Consider the following 10,591-nt stretch of genomic DNA (forward strand, 5'->3'; position numbering starts at 1 on the left):
AAAGAAGCATTGTTTGAGTCTTCAACAAATCATCTTATAATGACCAGGGATTTGAGTTACAACTCAAGAAAATTAGACAAGAGTCATTCATTCTAAAAAAAAATTTAAACAATGTAAGATTGATGTCTTAAATGAATAATAATTAATACTTATAAAAAAAATTGAACCACAATTTATCATAGTTACTTTTCTCTATAGTCTTTATCACATTAATGTCTGAATTGAATAATGTTAATCAACAACACATCTTCTTTAACATAAGTTGGTTTGTCAATAAAAGAGATAAAATCAAAGTGATATATATTACTATAAATCCATGAAACCAAATTTGAATGTACTAGTAGAAATCTTAAATTTTGGATCATTGAGAGATACCATCACATTTTCAAACTCTTAAGTATATTCTTCTATAACTAAACACTCAAACTTTAATGTTTTCTTAAATATTGGAAAAAAGATTAATGTTTTCTAACAATGCAATTTTTCTCTCTAAAATAACCTAATTCTCATTAGCGTATAACGTTTGATCATTGAGAAGAATATTAATATTAACAAAATTTAATGCATTATTAAGATGGACATAATCATGTTTATTCCTATTTTAAACCGTTTGAAATTTATATACGTTTTTAATATATTTTAACTCGCTATCAACAATAATTTTGTTTTATTTCTTTAGTAGTTATATATTTTTATTTTGCTTGCTTAAAATTCACTTAAAGCAAAAAAATGCATATTGGCGTTATCCTATCAAATTTGTGTAAATATAAGTGGCAAAGAGACGGAACCAATGCAGGGTATGAAATTTTTTTGTCTCTTTACTATTCTAATTAAATAAATTTTATAAATTATATAAAAAATTAAAAATATTTTAATAATTTAAATGAGTATTAGAATAGGTATGAGAGATAAATATACACATTCATTTTCATCTCCATAATTTTAAATTATCTTCATATTCAATTTAAAAAATTAGTTATCACGTACTCTATTCTCAATGCAATAATTCTTTATCAAAATCAAGATAAATTCAAATAATACCTATATAAATGTGTTCATTTGACCCTAAATATAAAATTGATTTTGTCAAAGACATATTTTAAAATAGTAGAATGAATTAAATAATTTGAATGCTAACTTTTTAGAATGAATATATAAAATAAGTTTTAAAAATGTGATTGAATTCAATGAATGAGAAATGTGAATGATTTTTTAGTTGAATAATTTATTCTCACTTATTAATATATTAGATGTGTTTGATGAAACACTGAAAGGATTCTAATAGTTTGAGCGGAGGAATAACCCCAGACTTGAGGGGATTCATACAAATATAAATAATTAAGTTGAGAACTTTTAAAATATAAAATGAATAATAAAAAAGCTATTATGTATTAATTTTGAACCAAATTGGTCTTGAACCGTTTTAAAAACTAAACCTGAAAAATATGCAGTGGTTTTTGCTTAATTAGGAAAGAAATGGCAAATAAATAAATATAAGAAATCTAAAGAGAAGCAATGCATTACAGAAGCAATAATAGCATACAAAACTAGGGTCAAAGGCAATGGAAAAGAAGAGGAAGCAGAAACCAAGAAACAAGGTTAACATAATTTATTCTTAAGCATGCAAAGAACACCTTGTCGAGTGGTTATAATGCTAATTCAAATTGGAGATGTGACGTGTATATGAAGGTAGATAAGGAGTACGAAGACAACCACAATCCCATGGCTGAGGGAATGATGTAATAATAAAGAAACATGGGAATCCAACTTAACACCTAAAACTTGACATACTACCCATTACTGTGCTCTAGAGAAACAAGAAAGTGAGCAACAATAAGCTCCCCTGTCAAAAGAAAAAAAGGCAAGACAAGAGGAACAAATCAAGCCAAGTCTATCATAATACACAACGGGCCTGATTGTAAATTTATCACAATGCTACATGGCATTACCGCAATATATCAAGATACCAAGGTTGTCCTGATCCTTCCACATGAGGCTGCTCCAAAGTAAATAGAACACAAGGTTGTCCCTATCAAATTTTGCCATTCAACAGCTCCTCGGATGAATGTGTTCAATTATCTAATTAACTCAGCACTGACTCCGAGTTCACATGGTGACCGTGGCCCCCAGAATTACCATTAAATCCAACAACAGGTATAGAGCGCTGAGCAAAATCAAGTAATAGTTTTTTCTGGCGGTCATCTGTGTGAGGTAGACTTGCACGTAAGAGCTCAACTGGCATTTCCTTGCTAATAGCATTAGCAGCATCTGCACCAATGGCAGCCATATTTGGTGTCCCTTGTATAAGGAATGATTGCATTACACCGTCATATTTACTCACACAATACTTAGTCAGAAGGCCAAAGAATTCATCAAATGTAGACTGCCAAAGTGAACGGTTTGCAATATTATAATTGCTAGCAGCATGAGGATCAGTTAGAAGCTCAGTTGCCCTTTCAAGCACGGATACTAGAATAAGGGAAGCCCCATCTCCGGCCGAACTTCTGAGTGGACGTAGGGGAGGTGGATCAGAAGTACAAACAGCTGCTGCTAGACAAGCACTAATGGAACTTAGATCCATTTCACGGATGCATCTTGAAACAACCCTGGCAAGGTTATTAATAGTCTCTGCTGGAGCTGGATCAGAGGGAAGATTACCAAATAAAAACCTTAAATGCCGAAAGATGGCCATACAGACTATGCGCATTAGATCACCACCAGGAAAAAGCAGTTGAAGGTACCTAGCAAGTAGCTTCCGACCCTTGGGTAGAGAAACTATCCTGAGAAAAACAAAGTCATCTTTTGCGGCAAGTGTAACTGTCCGTCCATTCTTTCCCAGTGGATCAACTAAATGAAGTGAGGCAGCAAGTCCTTCCAGAAGACCCTGTCGTTTCCGTTTTAACTGAAGACCACCATCTTGAAGCTGATTAAACTGTAGGAAACGATCAATATCATCTACATCAAGAAGAAGATAAATACCATCTTCAATTGTGACCCTAGCTGCAAGCATTGGTTCCTGTTCGAGTGGTTTCTCAGAAATGCTTTGCTCAGGACTACCTACATTAGAGGAATTTGGAGGATCAACTTCCAGTAGAGGACGGGGCCTGCGAATCGATGAGAATGGAACCCTCCCTAGAGCATCAACCTGAAGAAAAGCATGTGGTTCAGCATTAGAAGAGGGCCGTAGAGGAAGTTCCCTTATTTGAGCTGGACTAAAGTGGTGCCTCAATTTAGCACCAGAAGACTTTTTTGCAAGACAACCTTGGTGGTAATAATCATCAACATATGGATCATTGCTGTGTGTTGCTGCAAGCTGCATTCTAAGAATATTCTCAATTTCCTCAGTTGTCATGTGCTTGGATCTAAATCTAGGCCATCCACTATTGCTTCTAAGGCCACTTGTATCAAAACCCTGTGGGGAAAACCGGAGATTTGGTCTACCTATTTGAGCTGATTTTGGCATTTGATCCCTCAGTTCCATCAGCCCAAGCATCTGATCATACTTGTTAATCATGGGTAAACCTGAGGAAATATTGGGATGATCTCCAGGATATAACCCAGCCTGGTTTACCAATTGATTCTGCATTCTCTGACTAAGAGGGGAACCAGTAGGAAATTGGCGCATGTTTCCACCAAAAGGAGGCCCATGATTTATTCCACTCAACTGTAATGCAGGATTGGAGAAATGAGAACGATTTTGAGGTGACAGTGCCATCTGAGCTCCCATAGCATGATAAGGAATGTTTAAGTGCCCTGTATTGTGACTTGGAGAAGCTTGCTGAGATCTACCACTGGGTGGAGGATACGAAGTAAATGAAGAGTTAGGTACCAAAATTGGTTCACTAGAAAAATGAGGAAAATCCTGCTGCTTGTCAGGATATAAAGATGTTCTATGCAATGGCCTCGTTTCTTGTAAGTGAGCAATTGTGGAATGTGGTTGCGATGACCATCGCTTTCCATCATGAGTAGTTTCAGTACCATACATATGCTGATCAAACCAGTTGGGAGCTGATTCACCAGATTGGAGCTGGTGATGTTGTTGCTGCCTTGGCTGCTCAGGATATGAGGATGTTCTGTACAAGCCCTTTGGTTCATGTAACTGAGAAAGAGAAGAATGAGGTTGCGATGACATTCTTCTTCCATCCAGAGAACCCTCATTATCATAAGCATTCTGTTCATACCAGCTAAGAACATCATCCTTCTGTGCCCTTTCAGCCGCAGAATCTGAATAAAATATAAGATGATTAAAAATTCAGTTTAGTGAAAAAATTTGCATACAGTGACAAAAGAAGAAACAGAATGCTAAAATGCCAGATGTAAGGTCACTGTGAACTCAAAGACACAGAACACCTCATCTTAATTCATCAATCTTCAGAGATGGATTTTACAGACAACACAGTCTGATGAAATATCATATCTAGTAAACAACTGTGCTCCGCCTCAACTATTTATATGATTAGTCGGTGACCCAAGGAATCAATTCTATTCAAGTTTGCAACCTTCGCCCAACTCCTTTATTTATTCTGAAGTTTTTCTACTAAAAAGATTACCACATGATCAATAATCATGCAGCAAAAACCCTCACCTCCTTTCCATTGACATAGAAAGGTTGGATCATGATATTACAGGTTCTATATGTATGCTTGCACAGTTGCAAACATAAATTACATTTTTAAAGGCATATGCAAGTTCATGATTTAAGTTTTGGTGATGGAGTTTTATATATATTCAAACAATCCAAAACTTCTAAAAAACCAGATGTATAGTGTAATACGAAATCAGTGATTTGGGGGAGAATTTTGAACTATATGGATAAAGAAAATAGAGAGAAAGATAAAAAGAAGCAAAGAGCATAAGAGGAAATTCTGAAACACTCTGCTAGCTATTTTTCAGTTTCAGTTCTTTGTTCCATTGTATATCCACTACAAAAGTACTGAATTGATATTACACTAATGTCAGCATCCACAGAACAAAACAGTATATTCATCACGAGTGTTTTGATCCAGTATCATTTGTATGGTATTGAAGCTCTAAATCATGGTAGATGTAAATGATGCATATGAGGATGAAAGCTTCAAGGTGTATATTAGAAATAAAAATGGTGAGCTAAACTTTATATATTTCTCAACATTCCAATGTATCTAATCAACAAGCTATTACAGAGTCCATAGGAAATTAGCCACCTTATAATAACTTGATCAGGTGTTTCCTCCATAGTTAGTGTGGTGTGTCAATTTATGCAGTCTCCTAATTTATCATCAGAGTGTAATAGTATAATTTATGAGACAAATTTAGGTATGCTGAGTCAAGGATTGTTACATGAGAACAAAGGGAATGCTCAAATTGAGGGTCAATAGTGGATTAGGCTGGTATGCTGGTCAATACCTGGTCTACCATCAGATGTTGCATTTTTGTTGGCAATAACCTTCTATTCTGGAAAAATTAGAGCTAAAGTGTGGTTTCTAGATCCAGTGTAGAGACTGAATAACAAGCTATAGCAATGTCTTATATGGAGTGGGCAATACAGTTACTTCATGAGATAAAAGTTTCAAAACGTAGATTCTATTAAGTTCCATTTTTAATAATCAAACAGCTTCAGTCAAATCATGACTAGGATTTCCTCAAGCAAATCAGCTTTTTTTCACTTTTCAAGTTAAACAAACACCACTCCAAATTAACCTATTCCAACTTCCACATATTCATCCTAACACCTTTATGCTTACACTTCATATAAACAACTACCATGTAAAAGATGGCCTCGGTACAATGGAAATATATTACAAAATGTTAAATACATATAAAATTAAAATCCATGAAGAAAAGGGGCATTGTTAAGTTATGATGAAAAAAACAATAGAAAATCATTTACAATTGCTTTACTCACTCTGTCTCGATCCCTGTTCACCAATAAATTCTGTGCTTTTTGGTTCACTTACAACCTTGTTCAACTGAAATTAAACCCAAAAATACACTTAATCTTTGTATCAACATGCACAAAGCAAAATATGATCACATACATGAGAATTATTATCAAAATTATAAAAGAAACTGAATTATAAAGCTAAGCACATAAGTAACACAGAAAGAAAGATTAAAAACTATTTGTTGTGTTGGAGAAGGAAATCATTAATTTAGGTAACAAATACATTTCAATAAGCCTGAAATATCCAAGGAATCAAGCAAAGTAGAGTAGCCTTTCATTTAACCAACTATGTCACTTTCTTTTTTCTAGTTTTCTTTTTCTAAAGTCCCATAATAAGTCTAAATTCCCTGTATACATGTTTGCATAATAATTTTCTCACACATTTTTATTCCAGTAATTTCAAGTGAAAAAATCTAGTGGAGATTTGGTCCAATTGTCCAATATTTCTTGCTAAACTAATTCATTTAACCAAGGGTAGGAAACCTTAATTTAATAGTCGGTTCGCCAAGCTTTTTGCAAAGGTTCTAAACAGATTGAAGTTGCATGATCCAAGCCATACTGATACATAGGAATGACAAAGAAGTTGGATTTAACAGCAGAAGAGATGTTGCCATATTACTAATGATTTCTCTCATTTGCCAAGAAGGAAGTTGTAACACGGAAAAAGAAAATAATGAGAAAAATAATATATACAAGAAATTTAGTGGGGTACAACCTAGAGAGACCTACATCCACAGGCCAAACAAGGAAAACTCGTAATGACAAAAGGAAATTAAAGTGAGCAACCACTGTAATGACTAAGAGTAGGTACCTTTTCATCTTCATCTACCTAATTGTCAGTCTAGACCCTCCACTTTTACCAAAGTCCCCATGAAAAACAGTCCCTCCATCTTGGGTCAGATCACATGTTGGACCAGGCCAAGATGAAATGCATGATACTCTATAATGGAATAAAACATGATTTACTGATTTCCTATCCCATACAAAACCAGAATCTCAGTTTCATTATCTCCAAGATTCATTAGCACCTGAAATGGTCCAAGATTCTGTATGTAGTATCTATATTGATTATTTCTTCAAGGGATCAACTTATTGTGAACATTTTAAAGTTAGGATTTGGTATCAGAAGCAGATAATGCTAATCTCAAGGACATGCTAATAATAAGATACACTGGCGGATTTGGTATTAGAAAAATATGGATTATTGCTCATTTTAACATTTAAAAAAAAAAATTAGAAACTACCATTCGGACTTGTCAACTTAGAAACTCCAACTCTCTAGCATACTAGCTTGGTCAACTAAAATGAGATAGAGTACTCAAAAGATCAAGCTTCTTGCTTGATACCTTGAACTAAATTAAAAACAAAATTCTTTCTTAGTCAATAAAAATTCTAACACATTAAATGAGAATATTGAGAAACAGGACCAAACCAATTCTTGCTTAAACTTTTAGTCACGGGAACATCGAGAGATTTTAAGAAAACAAATAAAGCTGAACTATGCGGTAAAATAAAGGTTCAGAAATATCAACAACAGAAAAAAAAAATTACTTCTTTGTCTAACACAAGCCTTAACTGACTTATTTGAATCAGTACAAAATGATAAATTTCATATAATATAATATATATAATATAAGTAATAAAATAAATAATTCATCAATTCTTTAATGAATGCAAGCAAATTGAGATAATATCATGACAATATTTCAGTTAATTATCTAATAAAAATATCAAGCATTTAAGAAGAGAATATCATAATTTAACAGCCTTACCTTCCAAAAAGTAGTACTGAGATCATCAATGTCAGAAAGAGATTTTAAATCCTCAGCCTGCAAATTGAAAGAAGTGAGCTGATAATAATTCAATGAGTAGTAACAATTAATATCCATTGATTTTAGGACTGGTGGGGAAGGGAACAGAGATTCTGCCAACATTTTTATATTTCAAATTATTCTCGAAGCAAAATTTGAAGTTAAAGTCGAAAGAATTATGGACATTAACCTCTTCTCTGTTGACAATGAACTCCCCATTAGACTCAAGCAAATCGTCATCATCTTCTAACCCTCCCAGCTCAACTTCTTGAACAGCACTCTCCGAACCAAAAAATGCATATTGTGATGCATCAAAAACAGCACCTAAATGTTTCAACCATTAGAATTATGTAACATGAAAAGTATAGGATGCACTGGTGATGGTACAATATCAAATCATAATGTCAAGTCAAGAAAGTTGTAAAACAATTATTTAAATATGTAAGACACCAAACATTGCATCAAGTCAAAAGATACACAAGACACCAAACATAATATCAAGTCAAAAAAAATATATACACTAGTAAGACATCGCACCAATTTCAAAATGTAAAACATAGAAAAATTCTCATAATAATCCTAATGGAAATGAGTCATTCATCGAAAGTGCAACAAGTCTTCACTAAAATAGAAAAAATGTAAATAAAAAAATATTCCTATAACAAAGCATTGACACGTGGAGAAATAGCTCTTAACTCAGCACCATCTGGATTTGCACAAAAAAAAACCCTGAATCATCTACCAGTGTAAAGCAGTTAGAGAACCATTACACAGTCACCAAACAGTCTGGTCATCAACTGCAGCAGTCAATAGCAACATACCCCAGAAGATGGCAACAAAAAAATCCAATTCATATGAAATAATCAGCATATTAAACATTATATTTTGGTGCAGCTACAGCATTCCGTGTAAGAACTTGGAACCTGAAGCTTAAAAAGGCTACTGTGTGTGAACTGAAGACAACAACCAACAAACAATAGAAATGCAAAAGAACTCCATAAAAATAATAGCCAGTGATATTGAATCAATTTTATTATAATTCAAATCAAATTAGTAGATAAAACAGACCAGATCTACATGAACAAACAGAATAAATAAAAACATACCAACAAACACCCATAAAGATAAGGTTAAGATAGAAAATAAATTAAATCCCAAAAGATGAAGCAAACCTGTGGAAACATTCCCCAGTTGTCTAAGATCCTCTGTGTTGGGAACTCCCCCAACATCACCCCCAGTTCCAAACCCATCCATATCCACCATGAAAAGAAAGCGAAAACAAAACCCAGAAAGAAAAACAAAAGATTCAAAGAGAAAAGAGAATCCAATAAAAAAAGATTGAAACTTTAAACACTATATCTTTCTCAGTAGAACTTGAAACTTAAACCGAAGGAAAAAGGAGAAAACGAGGAAGGATAGGAAGAAGAATATCCGGCCAAACAATTGAGCACATGAAAAAAAAAATTACAATTTGGATCAAAAACAAGGAAAAGAAAAGGAGGAAGAAGATAAAGAAAGAGAGAGAAATAAAGGGCAACCCTACAAATACAAAGGAGATACAGATTGAGATTTATTTCAGAGATTTGTGTGTGCTGAAGAACCCTAAAACCGAACCGGAATGCGACTAGTCGATAATTATTTTTGTAAACAACAGTTGCCAATGAAGATTTATTTATATTTGCATTCTAACAAAATTTATACTAATAGTTAGTATCTATTAAACTCTTCATTAAGGTATACACATATTTTATTATATTCAAATATATAATTTTATAAATAATTAGCGAATTTCTTTTTATTAAAATAAAATATATGTAATTTTAATTTTGTAAAACTAGTATTAAAAACTTATATAGTAGTAATTTTTTTAAAAATATTTAATTATTTTAAAATAAACAAAAGTTATTCCATTATTGACTTTATTAAAGAAAATATTTTTTATATTTATTAAAGATAAAATTGTTTATTTAAAAATAAATCATTAACATTAATAAGATATTTTTTTAAACATAAATTCTTATTGTTTGATTGTTTGAGTAACATTTTTTAAACTGAAATAATTGTCTTACCGATCTATGATTTGAGTAATATTCTCTAAACTAAAATAACTTGTATAAAAATTTACCTACAAAATGAATAAAAAATATTTAAAAAACTATCAAAATTATTTATATTTATTTTTAATTGAACAAGTTTACCTTTTAATAAATAAAAAATAATTAATTAATTTAATAAAATAAATAAATTAATATTTTTTTTAAATAATGATTATATATGATTTTATAATAATTTTTTCAAAATTATATATCTTTTTTTAAATGATATTTTATTTTAATTAATTACTTATAAAAATTATAAAAAATAAAATTATATATTTTTTAATCTAATAAAAATGTGAATATGTGCATGTGTTTTCATTAGAATAAATGATTTTTTTAACATTTTAAGTAATATTTTTATAGGTAATTTATTTTAGTTTAAAACAACAATTACTCAAAGGGTAAAATAGTAAGAATTTTTATACACTAAATAAAAAATATCTTTAGTAACGTTATAGATTAATGTTAGAGAATAAATTATTTAATTATTTATTTTATCAAATAAATAAATAGAATATTTTATATTTATTAAAAGATAATTGTGTAATTTAAAAATGACATAAAAGTTATCAAATAATAGTAGAGATTGATATAATATTTGAATGCTAATTAATTTTAAAAAAAAATAGGTATAGATTTGAGTTTTTGAATGAATTTGAGTCTTTTAGGTTTTTTATAAAAGGAAATATATAAATAAATATATATGTGTAATGTTAATTTAAAAAATTATTTGGTTAAATTCATTATTTATTATTTTA

General features: G+C 31.4%; 1 protein-coding gene across 2 annotated transcripts; it reads right to left on the bottom strand.

The window, feature by feature from the left end:
- Positions 1–1,584: 1,584 nt before the first annotated feature.
- Positions 1,585–9,408, bottom strand: LOC137835048 (protein PAT1 homolog). 2 transcript variants are annotated; one of them, XR_011085004.1, is made up of 6 exons: positions 8,907–9,383; positions 7,925–8,058; positions 7,696–7,752; positions 5,885–5,948; positions 1,950–4,224; positions 1,585–1,843 (listed from the first exon to the last, which is right to left on the bottom strand). XR_011085004.1 is itself a non-coding variant. In XM_068643382.1 (5 exons), the coding sequence occupies exons 1-5, from the start codon at positions 8,995–8,997 to the stop codon at positions 2,084–2,086; spliced, it is 2,487 nt and encodes an 828-aa protein (XP_068499483.1). In that variant the 5' UTR covers positions 8,998–9,408; the 3' UTR covers positions 1,585–2,083. The 2 variants fall into 2 exon arrangements, 1 of the variants encoding a protein (XP_068499483.1); XM_068643382.1 differs by having other exon boundaries at positions 1,585–4,224; positions 8,907–9,408.
- Positions 9,409–10,591: the final 1,183 nt, after the last annotated feature.

The sequence above is a fragment of the Phaseolus vulgaris genome, chromosome 5 (genome assembly GCF_000499845.2).
Source record: "Phaseolus vulgaris cultivar G19833 chromosome 5, P. vulgaris v2.0, whole genome shotgun sequence".
Classification (NCBI taxonomy): domain Eukaryota; kingdom Viridiplantae; phylum Streptophyta; class Magnoliopsida; order Fabales; family Fabaceae; genus Phaseolus; species Phaseolus vulgaris.